General features: G+C 35.3%; 3 protein-coding genes and 1 long non-coding RNA gene across 8 annotated transcripts; 3 read left to right on the plus strand and 1 right to left on the minus strand.

The window, feature by feature from the left end:
• The first annotated feature begins 1,093 nt into the window (after positions 1–1,093).
• On the plus strand, positions 1,094–4,785 carry LOC112784069 (uncharacterized). Its single transcript, XM_025827180.3, has 9 exons — positions 1,094–1,509; positions 1,588–1,652; positions 2,002–2,042; positions 2,143–2,231; positions 2,311–2,424; positions 3,101–3,178; positions 3,351–3,416; positions 4,231–4,311; positions 4,511–4,785. The coding sequence occupies exons 1-9, from the start codon at positions 1,204–1,206 to the stop codon at positions 4,616–4,618; spliced, it is 948 nt and encodes a 315-aa protein (XP_025682965.1). The 5' UTR covers positions 1,094–1,203; the 3' UTR covers positions 4,619–4,785.
• A 4,791-nt stretch (positions 4,786–9,576) lies between these two features.
• Positions 9,577–13,606, plus strand: LOC112783412 (uncharacterized). 4 transcript variants are annotated; one of them, XM_029296371.2, is made up of 5 exons: positions 9,639–9,835; positions 10,620–10,825; positions 11,177–11,861; positions 11,948–12,396; positions 12,526–13,606. In XM_029296371.2, the coding sequence occupies exons 3-5, from the start codon at positions 11,366–11,368 to the stop codon at positions 13,357–13,359; spliced, it is 1,779 nt and encodes a 592-aa protein (XP_029152204.1). In that variant the 5' UTR covers positions 9,639–9,835; positions 10,620–10,825; positions 11,177–11,365; the 3' UTR covers positions 13,360–13,606. The 4 variants fall into 4 exon arrangements, with proteins under 4 accessions (XP_072086188.1, XP_029152202.1, XP_029152204.1 ...); XM_072230087.1 differs by having other exon boundaries at positions 9,577–9,835; positions 11,948–13,606; XM_029296370.2 differs by having other exon boundaries at positions 9,653–9,835; positions 10,620–10,800; positions 11,948–13,606.
• A 93-nt stretch (positions 13,607–13,699) lies between these two features.
• On the plus strand, positions 13,700–15,918 carry LOC140182745 (uncharacterized). Its single transcript, XR_011878828.1, has 2 exons — positions 13,700–13,892; positions 15,661–15,918. It is a non-coding gene; the product is annotated as an uncharacterized lncRNA (long non-coding RNA).
• Positions 14,205–16,873, minus strand: LOC112783413 (flavin-containing monooxygenase FMO GS-OX-like 9). 2 transcript variants are annotated; one of them, XM_025826354.3, is made up of 7 exons: positions 16,315–16,873; positions 16,124–16,194; positions 15,840–15,998; positions 15,652–15,734; positions 15,252–15,387; positions 14,900–15,073; positions 14,205–14,762 (listed from the first exon to the last, which is right to left on the minus strand). In XM_025826354.3, the coding sequence occupies exons 1-7, from the start codon at positions 16,871–16,873 to the stop codon at positions 14,565–14,567; spliced, it is 1,380 nt and encodes a 459-aa protein (XP_025682139.1). In that variant the 3' UTR covers positions 14,205–14,564. The 2 variants fall into 2 exon arrangements, with proteins under 2 accessions (XP_025682139.1, XP_025682138.1); XM_025826353.3 differs by having other exon boundaries at positions 15,840–16,019.
• Between the last annotated feature and the right edge of the window lie 3,159 nt (positions 16,874–20,032).

A 20,032-nucleotide genomic window follows, 5' to 3' on the forward strand; every position in this document is an offset into this window, starting at 1 on the left:
TATAAAATACATCCATGCATGTCACGTGTATATATATATATATAAAATAATGTTAATCACCAAATCAGCTATTTTTATATAATATATATTAAGTATACAAATATAAAATATATATTAAAATATATAAAATAATACATATATTTATAGAAATTCAGGCATAGTTAATTTTATAAGAAATTAATAGTTAAAAATTATTAAATAATTTAATAAATTTGATTAAATTATCATCTAACCATTCTCAATTATAAGGTAGCGTTTGGTGAAGAGACAGAGACGAAAAGATTGAGACTGAGAGACTGAGTCTAAGAGACAGAGATTGAAATAAATTTCAGTATTCTGTTTGGTGTAAAGTAGGAAACAGAAATTGAAATTAATTAATTGAAATGAAAGTATTTTGGTGGAAATTCAGGTGCAGTCGACTACACGTGAAGTTAATAGCTGAAAGCCGTTAGATGATTTGATTGATTTGACTAAATTTTCATCTAACGGCTTTTAACTATCAACTTCACGTGAAGTCGACTGCACCTGAGTTTCCACCAAGTATTTTAGGTATAAAATGTTATTAAAGTTTCAATCTCCATCGCTACAAATTTTAGTCCCTTGTGTCTCCACTTTTTGGAGGTACTGAAATACTGAAATTTTGGAGACAGAAACAGAAATTTTAGTACCAGTCTCTAAACCAACAAATATAGTACTAAGTCTCAATCTTTCAGTTTCTATCTCAATATCTCAAAATAAACACTATCTAAATTTTATGCATAGACCAGTTTAATTATAATTGAATTTTCACCATAAAATATTGGGATAAAATTTTCAGAAGATGAAATTGTAAGATAAATTCCAACAAGCCCAAAAAACTACCGCTCAAATGACACCATCTTTTTATTCTCATCTAAAGATCTCAGATTCGAGTCTCATCATAACTTTGAAAAAAAAAAAATGAAAATTCAGGTGCAGTGGACTTCATATGAAGTTGATACCTGAAAACCTTTAAATGATTTGACTGATTCGACTAAATTTTCATCTAATGACGGTAAGTATCAAGGCCAACTGAAGCCTACTTAACCTGAGTTTTTACTAAAAAAAAAAAAAGAGTAAATCGCGATAGGCTTCGAAGTTGCAAGTAGGTGTATTGGTTGTTCTGCGTTGGAAGCTGTGGTGGTTTGAAGTGAAGGAAAGGAAGGTGTTTGATAGAAACAGAATATGGTTAGGAGCGCCAATTTCAGTTGCTGGACTCATTCCAAAACCGTTTCTTTCATCTGGCTCTTCTCTGCCTTCCTCTTCTTCACTCTCTTCCACATGCTCCTCCTCAACAACTCTTCTTCTTCTTCTTCTTCTTCTTCCTCTTCCACTTTGAACTGGGACCGAAGATCCAACTTGTATCACAACATGGAGCGAGATCTCGATCAGCATGGACCTGCTTTCCTCAAACACGGTCAAACCTCTCAGTCCTTGTCTCTTTCCGATATCTTCACTCTTAACCATGGATCTGTAACGCCTCTACTCAAGGTTAGGGTTTAACCTCTCTTTCCTGCACACTACTTGTTCTTATTTCCGCTCCTACTCATCATTAATTTCCATATGCAGCCTGCAAATCCTCCTGTCAGAGCTAATGTGTTGTACATGAGCCCCGAATTCTCTCTCCCTATCGCGTAAGCATCAATAATCTCTACAAATTTCTTGGATTCATAGGATATTCCTACTAGATGGATACTTATATATATATATATATATATATATATATATATACATGTTATGTGTATCATAAAATCTTACCTTCAAAATGGACTATTGCTAAACTTTTCTAGGTAGATGCAGAATGAAAGATGTAATATTATGACCTATTCTTTCAGCGTTGCATAGTTCCACAGCGACAATACATTTATTGCTTCATCTTTTCTAATTACCATCCTTTTTAATGTTATCCGCTGAGTAATTATTTTTTTTCTTTACTACTTTTTACCAAGTAATTTGATATTCATGTAGACTTGCATGATACAGGGAGGCTGTCAAAAATACTTTTAATCCATACTTTGATAAAGGTAAATTACCTTCTGGTTTATTTGTTTAAAGATAGTTGCTGCACCCTCTTCTCTTTGTTGTTTGTTTTATTATTGTCATTCTGACGCGTGTGTCCATTAGCAATCTGGTTTCAGAACTCTACTCTCTACCATTTTAGCATGTTTCATGCCTCCCACCATATTCAACCTGTTCCTGCCACAAAAGAAGAGGTATGATTTCATTTTAAGCGTTTCTGTTTCTTCTTGGCAGTTTGCTAATCTAACTCCTCGTGATAAATTTTTATTGCAGATAGAAGCCGAAGCATCTTCTGTTCAGGCTGTTGCAAGGACTCTCTGCCCTTTGAAAATTGTTTTGGATAGAGTGGTTTTGACTTCAACTGGGGTGCTCCTCGGTTGCTGGCAGGTTACTTTGCCTAATCTAAAGGATCATTTATTTGTACCCTTGTCCTTGACCAATGTTCTTCTAGGTTGTGTTTGGTAAGTGTTTTAGGAAAGAAAACATGAAAATACTGGTTTAAATATAAATACAAGTCGAAAATACTGATACATACAAATACAAATACAACACAAAAAGAATAGATTATAAATCGCAATAATGAGAAATTATTCCTTGGTGCTACTACTCTCTCTTGCATTGTTTACCCTTGTCCCTCTTTCATACTGAGTGCTGTCAAGTTTAAATTTAGAATGGTGAAGGTAGACCAATGTAGAAAGTCATTAGATTTTGGACTTAAGTGGTTAAATCTAAATTTTCTAATTTTTAGATAAATACATATGTTTACGTTTTACTTGTACTTGTATGGTTCATGCTTTTAAATAAACCCTTTCCTTTTTTTTTTTTTTTGGGTCAGTTCTTTTTTACTTTAACATTATTTGTTGCCTGTTTTGGTAATTGTTGAAACGCTCAACCTGAGCATCAATCAGTAATGCAAGAAAATTTAAATCAATAACTACAAGAAGAAGAAGAAAGAAACCATATTTATAATTGATTCTTTATATAGAATTGTATCAGTACTAGAAATGCAAACAGTATCAGTAAGTCATATGCCTAGGCTAATGATTTAGTGGTTTTTCTGTAGGTCAACTCGGGGACAGACCCCATAACTATTCGCGCAAAGTTGAAGGAGGTGCTTCCACATGCACCACAGAAGCAGCTTGTAAGCATAATTTGAATACTCAGTTTAGAGTTCTTGTCTGATGTAATAGATTCTTGTATGGGATCCAATCCTTTTGTTTTTCTGAAGTTAATTGGTTATTAGAAATTAAGTATGCCAGAAAAATTGCACAAAGATATGGTTCTTGATTATCTTGCATTATTTTTTACTGCAGTATGATGCTGCAATTCTTCACACATCATTTGCAAGGCTCTTGGGACCCCCTAGAGCATCACCTACGGTAATGTGTATCTACAGTATTTCTTCAAATTTTATTGAGTTTTACATTAAGATATGTCAGTGTGAATTTTAATGATATAATGTATTTGCAATGGAGTTGGATTTTTTCATAATTGTCTCTGATGTATTAGTTAAGAAGTTGTCTTTATTACTTACTAATTTGTTATTAGTTATTACTTCAGAAGATCCCTATAAATTTCTATTTGGCATCAGTTTATTTCACTCTGCATACAAGTGTAATTGCTCTCTATAGGGCTTTAGCATTCATTTTGTAGATATAAAGTTTTCATTGTGCCTCTACCCAACTGCTTCAGTTTTTGAGTGCGTAATCTAAAATTCAATCCTTGTTGTCTTCATTTTTTGAAATAATTTTTTTGTTCTCTTTGGCAAACAAATAAAAGAGTTGAGTGTTAGGCTGTTAGCACACAATATGTGAACATATATACTCTTCATATCGGGTTAAGCAGTAGTCATTCACGTGTCTTCCCAGTTACTAAGCTTTCGGGATAGATTGTTCCCCACACATTTATAATATGATTTCAGCGTATATATTTTCTAAACTTGGGAATTCAATTGAGGAATGGTGAACTGTCAAGTAGTGTTGAGACACAACTAAATAAAGATGCAATAGGACAGAAAATATAGCAAGAAGTAATGAAACAACTTGAAATGGGGGTGTAGCAGTTACAAGTTTGTTGCATTTACTTATGCATTATGATTTCTTCATTGCTGAGCAGTGTTGAGGAAATGTATCTGATTTATTATGCGGTAGGTTTCTTAATCTATTATTTACTTCCAATTTTTATTGTATGCAGGAGCTGCCTGAAACATCGGACAGTGTCCAATTTTTTCATGATCTGGTTAATCGACTTAACCGTCAGATCCGTGGATTCAAGGTTTGTGGTTTTATTGTACCATTTGTAATTTTTCTGGCGCAGTAATAAGAATAAGAACAACAGGTACAAGTTGAAACCTTAATTGGAATTGTTTTGGCACTTCCATTTTAGTTTTGCTGTTTTATCCTCCTATTATTCTTGCCAATAAGCCTTAACCATGGTGTTAAAGTGCATTGACTTCTCCTTCAAACAAATTCAGGCAGAGGTGTCAGAACTATGGTACGTGGAGGAATTTGATCTGCTTGCTCTTGCTCTAAATGGAAGAATGAACACTCGAAAATACAAACTTGGCTGCTCAAGAGCCTGAAGTTAGAAACCCACGAACATGTACACACACGAATGACACGATGTTATGAATTGACTCTTCTTTTTTTTCCTCTGTAATATTTTAAGTTTAGCCCAAAAGATGTTATGATGGTAATAATATTAAACCAGAGTTATATATTGGAAATCAATTTCACAATTCAGTTTAAATTATTTTGACCTCAATAAATCGCTATTATCGACTAAAGTGAATTATATGGTAAAGATGTAAGTTTACATTAATAACTTTAGAGTAAAAGACAAATTGGTTCCTGACCTTTTTAAATTTGGACATTTTCGTCCCTCAAGATTTAAAATACCTTTAACCCCCTCACCTTGTAAAATCTGGGACAATTGTACCCCTCCGTTGAGTTGGGTTGGAAAACGGTACCGGAGAAGGCTGATGTGGCTGGGGGGAATCTCAGCTGTCCGTTTAGGTTACTGAGTTGGATGGGAAACAAAATTTGGACGGACAAATCGATCCTTCTAACTCAAAACGACGTCGTCTCCATGCCTGAGTCCTATTTGATCGAAATCCTTGGACGAACACATGGGTGTTGATGCTGCGATTGTCCATGATGAGTGAAGGGAGCTCTTCATGCACAAGACTTGGAGGGGGATCTTCTTGCGCTGTGCCAGGAGGATATGAGCGAGATCGAGTTGCGCCAAAGTGCTACTGCGGCGTCTATGCCATTATGTACAAGTCAAGAACGACTAGTAACCCTAATAGAGTGTTTCTCGGGTGTCCATTCTTCAAGGTAAGTGACCGATTTTTCAATAGTTGGATTAGACTGTACTGGGTGTTAATGGGTGATTCACTGAAATTTTTTTCCAGGCTAAAGAACCGTACTGCCGGTACTTTGGCTGGCTGGATGAACATTTGAAAAAGATTAGAACCGTAGAGCCTGAAGCATTGGGTGCTGTGGATGAAGCTGAGGGAGTAAACGTTGAAGAACAGCTGTTTCGAAATCAGGATATGGAGAAAAAAAATAGAAGAGTTGGAGAGGAAGCTGTTGTCTATTGAAAGCAAAAAAAAACATGAGTTTGTGGCATATTACTGTGATTGGTGTAGTAGTTGTTGTTGTTGCTGTATGTATCTTGAAGGTGTAAAGATGACTGATGTACATGGAATTGGTTGTAATGGAAATTGCCATTGCTGGATTTTTAATGAAAAGTATATTAGTGGACTGAATCCTTTTTTTTTTCATAGTTAGAACAGCTAAACATTATTGCAAGCATTATATAAGATAGTAATTTTAGATAGATTGTAACCAAAACGTTACATGACAATATATCTGGTTTAATCCAAAACATAGCTAAACAGCATGAGTTAACCACAAAATATAAAAATATCTGGTTGGCATGTAAACAAGTTTGCCAAGATATGAAAGATATAAAGCATTGTCTAAGTCATGGTAACAACTAGCAAAAAAAAAAAAAAAACAGAAATCATGCAACTGTGTTCACTTCTTCTGAAGCTTGAGAATTCTCTTTGTGGTACTACTAGCTGCTTTCAAGGTCTCCTGCGAGGGTCCCGTATTGGTGCTTTTGCCTTGAGTTTGTTGTATGTGTGGTGGTGGATTTGCACTTGTTGGGAGCCGAACAATTGGTTGCTTGGGTCTGAATTTAGGGGCAGCAGTATTGGAGTTTGGTTGGTCCACTCTTGGCAGCTGGGATGGAGGCCTAAATGGAGTCTGTGCTAGAGCAGATGGTTGGCCCATAAATGGTGCAGCAATTGATGCAGACCCAGATGCTTTCCCAGCACTAGGTTCAGCCAATTTTTCACTCTGTGATTCATTTTGACCATATGTAACATCAATGTAACCAAATGGGGTAATTAGTGCTTAAGGTAACCAATTTTTTATCACTGACTAATTTTAAAAAGTACAAAATGGTCCTAAAGCATTATTGGTGCTGGCTTACCTCTGGTTGAGGGGCTGATTATGAAAGGGAAAGCAGAACCAGAACTTGTGAGTTGTCAACTGTCTTCTTGGGTTTTTTCTTCTTTGATTTCTAGTTGGGGTTGCTTGGAACTCCTTTACAAGTTTTATAGTTATGCCCTTTCTCGTTGCACTTGCTACATGTAAGCTGAAAACTTCTTTTCAGCTTGTCCCCCTGAATATGAGTCTCAGCAGGGTCCTTGTTGCAGTTATGCACATTTGGCCTCCCAATAGGCCGCTTGATAGGTGGCGTGGCAGGCCTCAGCTGGTCAGTGGCAGTTCAGAATTCTTCACTAGGAATGGGCTTGATGCAATGTGCATATGTCTTGTGAATGGACTCCATACACAACCAGGAATGCACATAATCCTCAACCTGGTCATGCCTCTTTCTGATTACAGCAATAGCATGTATGCATGGCATGCCTGCATAACCAATGCAACTTACATGTAAACCAGCATTGAAAACATGAAAACATAATCTTTGGTCTTCTTTCTGGTAACCTCAAACCTTTTTCTTTCATTGTTTCCCACCCACTCAGCAATCTACCTATTGCTCGATTTTATCTTCATCTGCAACCTTTTCTCCTGAACTGGTGCTAGCTTTCCACTGTGGTGTTCTTACAATCTAATATGCTTGGTCACCCTCCTCATTAAATAGCACCTAATCTCCTCACACATTGTCAACACAGGTTTAACTCTGCACTTCACTACCTTTGTATTGAAAACTTCGCACATGTTATTACTCAGGTTATCAACCTTGAGTCCATGACTAAAAAATGCTTTAACCCAAGTGGCAGGTTTAAATTTCATCAAATATTCCCATGCCGCCTTGTTAATCCCCTTCAGCTTATTCATTTTCTCCTTGAATTCTGGTTCAGTTGTATACCTAGCACATTCCCACACAATGTCTCTAATGTGCATGTCTTTGAACCGATTAATAAAGTTCTTCCATATATGCATGACACAGTTTCTATGATGTGCCCTTGGCATTACCTCTTTTAATGTTGGTAGAAGGCCCTAGTCAAATACATTTTTGGAAACACATTATAGGCAACCCTAATAAACCCAACAAATAAACACATTACATGCTATCCTAATAAACACCAACAAATAAACACATTACATGCTACCCTAATAAACACATAATATTGTCATTTCATTTGCATAACCAATAAACTGCTACTCTAATAAACCCAAAAAAATGAAAGTAAGAGTCTGACCTTTTGCTGGTCAGACATAAAGTTCCAACCAAATTGGGAAGCATCACCCAGATCTTCCTGAAGTAGTGTGAGGAACCATTTCCATGATTCCTTGGTCTCAGATCTTACAACAGCAAATGCCACTACATAGAATTGGTTGTTGGCATCCTGTGCCACTGCTGACAGTAACTGGCCTCCATGGTATGTCTTAAGAAAGGCTCCGTCTAGATGGATGAAAGGTCTACATCCACTCTTGAAGCCTTGCTTACAGCCCTCGAAGTAGATATATATCTTGTTAAAGACAGGGAGGGACTGAGGGATAGGCTTCACATCAATTCTTGCTGTCGACCCGGGATTACTCTTGATTATCTCCATCCCATAGTCCCTGAGCTTTTCATACTGTTCTTTTTCGTTTCCTACTAGCCTTTCCTTGGCTTCTTTCACTGCCCTATATACCATCTTCGGATGCACCACTAAGTTAAACTCTTTTCTGAGGAAATCAATTGCCTCATTAGTTGTCATATGAGGTTGACTTCCCATTCTCTTCTCCACTTTCTTACTGATCCAGTGTTGATCAGCAGCATTGCTACCCAAATCTCTTGCGCATGTGTGCTCGGACTTGTAATTCTTAACCTGGAAGCATAATAGTGTCTTGTTGTAGGATAGATGTGTCAGCCATGGACAGCTTTCACCCCTGCAGGCAACTCTCACTATTTCCTTATCATTTTTTATCCACAACAGTTCCCTCCCTTCAGATATGAACATATCTCTGACAACTTCTTTGAAGCCATCTATGGTTGCAAACTTGGTACCCACCTCAAATCTCCCCTCTCCAAACCCATACTCCTCATTAAACACTGGTAATTCATGCTTGTCTCTCTCATCCTCTGAAGATACTGGTGTGTGAAGATCCTCAAATTCATACTCATAAATAGGGTCATCATCATCTGACCCTCCTCATTCACATAGAGGCCGATTGGAGGCCTCTCATTGGGCTGCACAGATGGGACATCTTCTTCAGCATGCACAGAAGCACCAGTTCTTTGGAACTTGACATTAGGACCACTTTCTTTGGACTTGGCAATAGGCCTGGTTCTTTTGGGCTTCCCACTAGGCCCAGTTTCTTTGGGCTTGGCAGCTGGCCTGGTACCTTTGCTATCAGGTCCACTTGCAGTCCTTGGTCCAGCTCTTCTCTTGCTTCCACTTGACTCTGTCCCTGGCCCTTCCTTGACAGTGACCTTATTTTTTGGCAGCACTTTCTCCTTTCCTTTCAGAGTTCTTCTTTTCTTCATACCATCATTCTCCTCATCACAGCTAGAAGAGTCATCATCAGAACTAGTTCCAGCGACATTCGGAGGAGGTTTATACAACTCATCCTCTCCACTACCATTTCCATCCCCTTCTGTGGATGGTGATGACTGAAGCTCCCTCATGATACTGTCAACATCAACGGAATCATCAAATTCTTTCGTCCCCTGTTCTGCAGCAGCATCTTCTTCCACAATCTGTGGCTCATCAACAGGGTAATCGAAATAAATGTAGAACTTGTTTGTAGTTGAATTCCTCAGTTTGTTCTCTCGCATTTCATTGATTCCTGCATCCGCTTTTAGAATGTGTAGTCCAGACTTAATGTCATTGTTTATTGGGTCATACCAATACACTGCCATGTATGTTGCATAGCCCAAACTCTTGAATAGTATAACTAAATCCCTAAAATTTACAAAGTCCAAATTCTTTTTCGTTTTTTTTTTAATGATAGGATAGGTTACTTGTTTTTGTTAACGAAGTAAAGAAATAAATTCATTTTAATGAAACAATGTTTTAAAGTAAACTTTTTTTCCTTTTGTTTTCTTAACTAATGTCTAATGATAAAAGATAAGGATTTGGATTCTCTAAATTTTGATGCGTGTCTCTTTACTCTCTCTCTCTTTCTGAAATCTTCGTTGAGAATGGCCCATCAGCACTGCAGATCCAAACACACACTTCTTTTTGCTTTTCAATGGAATCTCAGAATGAAAAAGATCACTTTTTGATTGCTCAGCTCTTCTGGGTCGCTTTGATTTTCTTCTTGCTGCATTAATGGTTCTCTCTCTCTATTCTTCTTCTTCTTCTTCTTCTGTAACGTGGCAAGTTTCCATTCTTACAATGGTTGAATTCCACCATTACTTTGGGAATTTGGACTGAACATGTTTTCCTTCATCACTCATCAGGGATGAGTTCATTTTCACCAATAGTTTTTTGGTCAAAATTTTCATTTTTCTGATGATCAGTCTTTGTAGTTTCAGTTTCTCAGGTTTCACGAATTCTTCTTTCATAAACTTTGTAATATCATAAACTTTATTCTATTTTCCTTCATTTCTCTTGGCTTTATGTTGAGTTTGGTGCATTTGATACTATTTTGTCTTTGGAATCTGATTCTGACTGGCATTTTAGCATAAGGACTAATTCTATCCAAATTCTTCACCTTCCCTCTTTTTCCTTCTTTTTTTTTTTCCTTTTTAAAATTTCATTTTTGTTATCAGTGACCATCACCTAGACTAGTGCATGCATAGTACTTAAGACTTCCATGCTCATTCTGATTGCTGAGAAAATTCCTGTAGTTTATGCTGTGCTATGTTCTCCATTAGTAGCTGGTCTTTGTGAACTTCATATTGAAACTGAAATGCACATGCAAGGTTATTTGGCATTCCTATCTATTGTTTATATCAAAGACATTCATGCAAATCAGTATGTGTTTGTCTTATTTTGTTAGGCAATCACATCACATCTTTTATATGTAGAACTAAAATTCAGTTTTTATCATATCACATTCCTTTCTGGACACATACTGCATAATTAGATTGAATGATTTTGGTTTTTATTTCAGGTTCTTGTTGTTTAGTTGAAACTGCTGCATCTTCATTCATGGCATTAATGGGCATGGGTGCAAATATGCAATACAATGACCATTTCCCGGGACATTACTCCATGAAGGGCCTCATCTTTGGTGCCGAAGGAAGCTCATGGACTTCATCAAACAAGGGACTTCTATAGCAGACAATTCTCGAGTATGATGCTATATTTAGGGACCAAGTATGTCAGCTTCTTGTTTTATCAGAGAATTATTCAATGCATTCTTTTAGGATTCAAATGTAGTTTCTAGAGAAGCAGCATATAAAGTAGATTTTGAGTTACTTCACTGTTTGTAAATGAATTAAACGTTTTAGAAAGATGCTATCACATTTGTTAAAGTAATGTATTCAAACGTAAAAGGTGACAAGAAAATAGGAATCTTAGCCAGTCCATCAGAGGAACAATTTACTATTAATACTATTTCCATTCTTATTACATCCAAAATAATGCATACTTTTCTTGATACTTATAATACTTTTTTTTTTTTACTATTATTCTTATGTATCGTATTCTTATTTTTGCCTTATTCAGATTCATGAGCTGCACCAAATTTACCAGAAACAGAGGGAATTGATGGATGAAGTTAAAAGGAACGAGTTATGTAAACATAATTTACGGTTGGAGACATAATGGTCAAGTTCCTCTCTGTGTTATTCATCAAACTTGCCTTTGTTGGCTGGTCAATCATCTGTTTTAATTGTGGAACGCATCGAGTCACTAATGGCTTTGGCACAAGAAAAGAACAGGCAAAGATGTCCTGCTTCTGAAACTACTCCAACTGTAATCAAAGATCTCTTAAAAGATTCTGAATTATCACAGTCCACTTACAGAAAAGTTGGTAACAAAATTTTGGATCTCCAACTTCCAGCTGAAGAGTACATTGATAGTGAAGGCGATTCTTCCGAAAGTGAAAAGAGTACAGCTTTTACTTTAAATGGAACTTCTCAGGTTGTGTGTAACGGTTTAGCCGACTTAAATGTACCTTTTAATCTCAAGGAAGAGACGGGTGCGGAGTCTGATGATTTGCAGCCCAGAATTCATCATGGAAGCTCCCTTGTTTGTGATATATCAAGAGCAAGAAAATCAGGCTGGCATAATTTTCCCAATGATGCTATACAGAATTTGAACAAAAGAAAGTATCTTGAAGATTCCTCAGATGATCCAATGCCAAAGCCAGGGAAGAAACTCGTACCGATGTCCTCAAGTAATATTGCTGGTGAGAATTTGTCTTCAAGTTTGAATTGAAGTTATAATAAATGCATTTTTTGAACAAATGGTGATAATGAATTTGCCATTTTTCAGGGCAAAATGGCAGGGTCTTGAATTCCCAAGCCGGATTTAGTGATACCGACAGGCAATCTGTTCCAGTTGAATCATTGAGTCAGAAACTTGAGCAAGTTAACATTTTTGCATGTTTGCAAAACTATCTTCTCCGCAACGGCTTTTGCTTTAGCGCCAAGTCATTTAATCAACTATCAATCGATACTGATGATCTAAGCAGCTGCAACAACCATGGTTCATCATCGGCTAGCCATGAGCTTAGGGAGTGTGTTCAGGTCTCTGAAGATGTGTTCAATCCCAAGAACATAAACCTGAATACCATGCCTGGTTATTCCGATACAATAACAGCATTTCAAAGCATTCATAATTCAAGGGAAGAAGATAAATTTGAGTGTTCAAGATTTCCTTGGCTTAAAGAAAAGCCGGCACCCCAAGGAAAACTCAATGAAGAGGGTAAATCTTCAACACATGTAAGAAGCAACACTCTTGCATTTGACATTAATGGAAATACTGATGCTTCCAAAATTCTGTGTGTTGAAGAAACTCTGAATATATCAAAAAATTCACATGTAAATCATATTCTTGACAAGGGGGAACAGGTCCGTGCTGGTGAAAAGTTCTTGGAGAATGAGAAGACGATGCATGAATGCTTGATCCGCGTCATTGACCTGAATTCATGCACGAATGAGGATGAGAATACGCCAATGGATATCGATCTTCAGGCCCCTACGAGTCCAGAAAATAAGGAAAGTTCTCCACCAAGAGGAGAATCCGATGAAGCCCAAGAGGAGCAAGCCAGAATGGCAGCAGAGGCTTTGGTTTCGATATTCGAGGTGGCGGTCCATAATGGTCTCCAAATGACAACATGTTCACCATTAGAATCTTCCATGAGTAGCCCTCTTCACTGGTTTTCTGGGATTGTTTCTGCAATAGTGGATCATTCAGAGAGTGAGGTTAACTTGGAGCAGCATCTGCCTACTGATTTTGATTACTTTGAGTTCATGACTTTAAATTTGACCGAGACAACAGTCCTAGATTGCTTCTATAAGAGCAATGGCCAATCCAAGCAAGGAGGCGAAGGGTCTACCTCACTGACTCGGTCGAATAGGCCCCGGAGGGGGAAGGACTTCCAGAATGAGACTCTACCAAGTCTTGCTTGTTTGTCAAGGCACGAGGTGACCAAAGATCTTAAGACCATAGGAAGTCTAGTTAAAGCCGCCACGGCTCGTACTACTCGCTCGACAGATGGCTGCGCAAGAAGCGCAGGTAAAAATGCACCGGCCAAGGCGAGGAGAAGGCCATGTAAATCAGCTTCTAACATTACAGACTTACTGAAAAGAGGCCTAATTAGTTGGCAAAAAATATGTAGAAAGAAAAGGAGCCAAAGATTTCCAGTCAGTAATCTCCAGCTTATTTTTAAATCAAGTACATAACTAACTGATCCGCCTTTGAAACTATGTAATTTATACTCATTTTGTCTCGTAAAATGAGTGAAAGACATGCAGAAATGCATGTCAACTAAATTTACGAGACAAAATGAGTTCAGAAAACATTTCAGAAGGGATCTTTTTGTAAATATTTTCAGCTTTATATAGACTATAACATATAACTATATAAGTAATCATTTTGATTTTTGTGTATATCCTAATTTGTCCTTGGAATCAGATCCTGCCTTCTTTATTTGATTTTGTGGACTTTGATTTTATAAAGCTAATTTAATATTTATTGTTATTTAAACCATTATACAAAACCTCAAATAAATTTAGAAAAAATGACCACAATCGTTCTTAATTAATTTATCTTAATGGGATGATTGATTGATTAAGGCTAAGTTATGAGAGTCAAAAAGTGCAAAGCGCCGAAACGCGTGTGCAGGGAGTTGAGTTCATCGCAGTGATGAGCTTCATCTTCGATTCGTCAATCAGATTCGAATTCCAAAGCATATTCTTACCTGCATATTGCATAGGTTAGTGAGCTTTTTCTTTTTCTTTAAGCTTTCCGCACTTACGATGATTCATGCGTGTTTGTCTCCCCTACCTGTTCGATGAAATTCCTCATTCACACTCTGCATCACCAACTTCTATGCATTCCAAAATCTCACCACAAATGATTAACAAGTAACAAATTCGTCTCTTACCAGATATTAAAATAATAGATATATTACTATTAGTTCATGTTAATAGATTGAGCTGAATCGATTAATTACTGTTAATACTATATTATTGCTAATGTTCACATGAATTTTGTAATCTTTGAAGCTACCAATTGTATTTTACAGTAAGATTATAACACACTTGATTTTCATTTAGCTTTCTTAGCTTTGCTACAATTTTTCATAATCCAAAATCCAGATCCCTCAGCTCTCTTTTGAGGTGGACCTAATTAAATTACTAACACTCATTATTGTACTGCTGACTATGTATAACTGCAACAAAATTACAAACATACATCAATAAGATTCTCTCTTACTAACTTGTCTCAAGACTAGATATATTTATTTATACATATAATTTGATGATTGAAGCTTCTAATTCATTCATTGATGTCCCCCTTCAACCTTACAAATTAAAGTGGAAATCAACATAACTGAATAATAACTTGGAGTGGGAACGAATAAAATATTTTTTAGATATGCTCTTTACAGAGAAGAATCTTGAAGCCCAAGTTGAGTGAAGTGAGGACTTTGAAGGGCCTCTTGGAGCTTCTCATTATCATCCCAAGAATCTCTATATGTCTCTAAGTTGGCAAAGGAATTAAGTATGGCTGAAAGGCAAAGCTCTTTTCTCCATTCTTCTAGAGGTGGCAATCCTGCACGCTCTCCATATTTGACACAATACTGGAATTGCAATGCAATCAAAAGAAGGAAATAAATAAATATGGAAGGATACACAATTATCTAAGAGAGAGTGACTTTTAATAAAGACAACAGAAGGGTGTTTTTTTTTTTAAAAATTTTATTTTCTATTATTATACCTCAAAATCTGCAATGTCATGGGTGCAATGTTTAGGTATGCCTGCTACTTCTCTTGAGTGGTAGAACTCCTTGATGGATTTCATCATGTCCTCCCATGATGGCAATACCTTTCTCCCAGAAAGCACTTGTGCTATCCATATTGCTTGTGATTCAAAGAAAGGGAACCCTATGATCTGTGAACAAAGTCCATCAATGCTTATTGTACACGTGGCTAAAAATTATGTTTAACTGCACCATTTGCTTAGCATTATTTGGTGAAATATACCATTGCAAAATTATGTATATCTGTGTGAAATGAAAAATTTGATGTAAAACTAATGCAAATTGTTGAGCTCAGGGTAATTTATTTACCTTTCTAGGGATGCCTATAAAGGACAGTGATGGAGCAAGAGATGGGGGGAAAGTGTGCTCATACAAAGGCCCCACTCTGTCATCATCCACAACTACCATTCCTTTAGTGTCAAGAAAGGGGAACGCATAGGAGTACCTACACATAATTAATTGAATTTGAAATCTTTCAATTATTAGAATTAATCACTACTAGTTTACTCTAAAAGGGACACAGGGCAATGTTTGGGCACATAGGCCCCACATTATAATCTTTGAGCCTAAGATCATATAATTATCCAATCATAATATCTTTTTTTTTACCATAAGTTAGTGAAATTCATGAGATTGATTAATGATATAGATTACATATTTTTGTCACTGCTAAGTGTGTAGGCAATTAATGAAAGTTGTGTCTTTTTACCCTGTGCAGTACAAAATGGTGTCTGCAGAAATAGAGGAACCATCTACAAATGTGACCTTTCCATCCTCATGAAGTGTGTCTATCTGCACAAGGTACCATATATACTATGAAACTACCGAATATTGTAGTGAATTAACTACCTTCTTCTTTATGGGTTTAGTACTTGAAAAAGAACAAGAAGTTTGAACCTGTGGATGAAGGTGAAAGTTCTCATGTTTTGATATAACTTTAGATAAACCCTCAGTGATATTAAGAGATCTTGAACTCATGTGGACTTCCTTTGCTACTTTCACAAGCTCTAGCGATATATCTTGCCCACTTAAGGAATTTCCAACAACCACCACAATCTGTTCAATGAAGATTTGCCTCTATGTTTGAAAATGTTTTAATTTAAATCTCTAAACTTCATACTTCATACTCTTTGGAAATTAGTACACAAATAGAGATTGAAGGTTTCATATATATATAGTACCTCATTGCAGAGTGGTTCTGGGGATCTGTAAACGTGACTATGCATTTGTTTTCTGATCCATGTATCCATTCCTGAGCATGGGAGAGAATGTTATAAGAAAATGTGTCATGCATGATCATACCATATTCTTATTGTGTCTGTGTGAATCAGAGACAGAGAGATCTAGAAATGAATAGAATTGATAAACCTACCTTTAATGGAGGGCAATTTAGGCTGAGAGTAATGACCAGTGGCTACAACCACTGCATCAAACACCTCTTCCACCACCTTCTCACTCTTCTTCTCTACGCTTCTAACAACCCATTTCAAATCATTATTACTATAGGCACCATAATCCAACATCCCCACATAATCCACCCTTGTGTTGAATCTTATCATCTCTCTCAACCCAAACCATTCACAGAAGTCCTTTAGGTAATTAAGGAGCTCTGTGTGGCTTGGGAACCTCCTCATGTCCCTACCTTTCTTCACCATAAATGGGAAATCAGTGAACCCCATGATCTCCCTTGGAGATGTGAGCCTTAATGATTCATAGATACTACTATGCACCTTTAGAAAAGGATTTCTTCCTAAAGGATCCTCCCCTACCACATTTGGTTCATATAACCATTGCCCTCCTATCTCATGATTCTGCTCTAACACAACCACCCTGTGACCTTCTTTTCTCAGCTCCCTGGCTGCCACTAGCCCTGATGGTCCAGCTCCAATCACACACACATTCTTGGATTTGTAATTTTTCTCAGAAACCATTGTAACTAGAAGGGTTTAATTTGTTGTAGATAGAAGGTGATGATGGGAATGCAAATATGAGAGTGGGTTTATTGTATGTGTGGAGATGAGTTGGGAGTAATGGTGGGTTTTTATAGTTAAATATGGTTTCACGTAGCCAAAAAAAAAAAAGGAAAAAAAATAAGACCATAATTTGTGGTATAGTGATGGTTTGTTGTCTAGGAGACACACGTGATGATTTGAAATCAATAATACTTTGAAGTATGTCCACTTTTCATGCTTGGACTTCTTATCTTTACGTTGAATACTTCTCATTATATAGCTTTATTACCACATTGATTTACTCACATAATCAATTGATAAAAGTTTAAGTTATAAGTTACAACCTTTTATCAGTCTTCACTGCTACTTTAATTACTTTTTCTCTCTTCATCTCTCTCTCTCTCTCTCTCTCTCTTTCGTTTTGTATGGTCTATATGGACCAAGCATTCTGCTCTGCATTGCACTGCATGCATGTGTTTGGTACCCGGTATAATGATGATGATGATATTTTCATTCACATGGCCTAACTATGTGACAAATGAATCATCACCATGAATACTTTCTTGGACCTTAGCTTATGGCAATGGTGTTACTATTCTTTTCTGTTTCCTTGAGCATCAAACTTTCGATGAGGGCCAGCTTGATAATCACTCATCATCAGAGAGAATTTCGGAGTATATATTTAATTACTTAACATGGCCCTCATGCACGTACGAGACTTAATTTCTTTATTTAGCAGGAGGGGAAGATTATATTATTGTGTGAAATTTTATAGTAGTGTTTGAATTGTAAAAGATGGTATAATACGCCATTTTATTTAGAAGCTAAAATAATTCGCTCGTTTGATAACAAAATTCAAACAAAAATCATGGTTGCCTAGTAGTTTTCATTTTTTCAACGTGCGGAATCTTTTTTTTTTTTTTTCAAGTTTTATAGTTTATGATGAGTGTCGGTTGATTGTATTATTTTGTCGTATTATTTTGTTATGTCCCAATATGCTGACATTCTTCAAGTTTTTCGTAATATTAAAAAGAGTAAATAGTTAAATTTGTCTATAAAAAATTATTTATCTTTTAAATTGATTTTTAAATTTTTTTAATTAAATTTGTTATTAAAAATTTTTAAATTGATCACATTAATCTTTCTGTAATTTTCACTTTTGATAGCGTCAGAATTTGTTGATATGTTATCATAAGTGATACAATAATACTCATCTGATCGTTCTAATTGGCTACTAATATAATAAGTTTACGAAATTAAATCAAATTAATTCCAATTTAAGGGATTTTAATTTGTCAAAGTCCTCTTCAATTTGGGTTATTTGTTCTAATTTCGTCAACTTATCATATTAGGACTGCCAGGTATATAGTTTAGTCAATATGGCATCACTTAACATGTGACAAGTAAATTTTGATATTGTCAGCCACGAAAGTGATGGAAGGATAAATATGACTAACTTAAAATCTTTAAAAGATGAATTTGATACAAAAAAAAAAAAAAAAACTTTCTAGGACCAACTTGAAGAATAGGTGATTTTTTAGGAACCAATTTGATGGTTTACTCATATTAAAAAGGATAATGATATTGGCATTTCTATTGTTGATCAAAAATGCTATTTGTACACCAAAATCAATTACTAATATATTTGTGTATAAATACATTTGTTGTTCAATTTATTTTCAATGTATATTTATATTTTAATATATATTTTATATTAGTGTTTGATTTTGATAGTTGATTTTGATGTAAAACTTATAATGCTTTTGGAAAGCTTCATAAACTACTTTTTGGACTTTTGATATATGAAAAGTCACAGTAATGTTGTTTGGTACAAACTTACAGTCTTTTAAATATTCTTTTAACTTCTCAAACAAGAGTTTATGAAGAAGTAAAAAAAATTGACTTTTCTCATTTTCAAAAGTTATGTTATCACTCTTATTTATTAAAACAACTTTAAAATAAGTACTTATATATTAAAAATTTAAATACAAAATAATTTATTTATAAGCTGTTTTTAATATAAATCTTTATATTTTAAACTCTTTTTTAAAAAAACTTAATTAAATTATTTTTCCAAACTGTATGATTAATTTTTGATAATATCATATACATGTTTTTTTTTTTTAATTCTATATTTGTATAGATTTTTGTAAAAATAAAAATATCCATTTTCTATTAAAAATTGCATAAAAAGATGTGCTATTTTTATTTATTTTGTTTCATACATTAAACTAATATATTATATAGCTCTTTATTCTTAGAGAGTTTAAAATTTATAAGTCTCTATTTCATATATATATTCATCAATTTAGTATATAAAACAAAATGAATATAAAAACATTTTTTATTGGTAAATGACATGTTACATGTGATTTAATTTTTGAGAGAATTGTGCCACATTTGATATAGTCACAACCAAAATCATCACCTCTCTTTTTTTCCTTTCACGTACACAGACAAAGTGCTGCAAGAAGTGCGCTACAATAGGAACGCACACATAGACTTGTTGGACACATTGAGCAATAGAGCTAATTAAACATTGTTAAAAAGGGTTATAACTTTTAAGCCTAGGAACTATGTCTTTAACTTGTTAGAGCCCCACAATCACAATAGCTAGGCATGCCTCACCTTGAAGCTAAGGAAACATGAATAATCATGAAACAGCGATCATCTTCATTTTTCTTAATTTCTGAAACCAACCATTATTGGTGGCTGTTTTATTTTTACATCCATTTGATAAGAGTGAATAATAATATAATATAGTTACTTATGCCTCATATAATATAAGGGAAAGTTTCAAAAGATAATTATTTTTTTGTTTCTTTAATAGCCATGTATGTAATGCCTTGAGTAGGTTATAAGATATGCTTGTCTTTTCATTTATGACTTCTTTGGTTGAAGTTAAAGTCTAAACTAACTATAAAGATTTGAATGTTATTTTATAATTAGGGAAAATGATAGGCTACTAATAACCCATAAATATGGTTTAATTTAACTAATTCACACATTTCATGCATGGAAGACTGTGAAGACAAATCACATTATTCAAGAATCAAGATAATCAAGACTAATCTCTAATGTTGTTGCCCTGTCACTGTTAGTCTATGTTATTATATTATTATAAGTATTTATTCTTTT

The sequence above is a fragment of the Arachis hypogaea genome, chromosome 20 (genome assembly GCF_003086295.3).
Source record: "Arachis hypogaea cultivar Tifrunner chromosome 20, arahy.Tifrunner.gnm2.J5K5, whole genome shotgun sequence".
NCBI classification, from domain to species: Eukaryota; Viridiplantae; Streptophyta; class Magnoliopsida; order Fabales; family Fabaceae; genus Arachis; species Arachis hypogaea.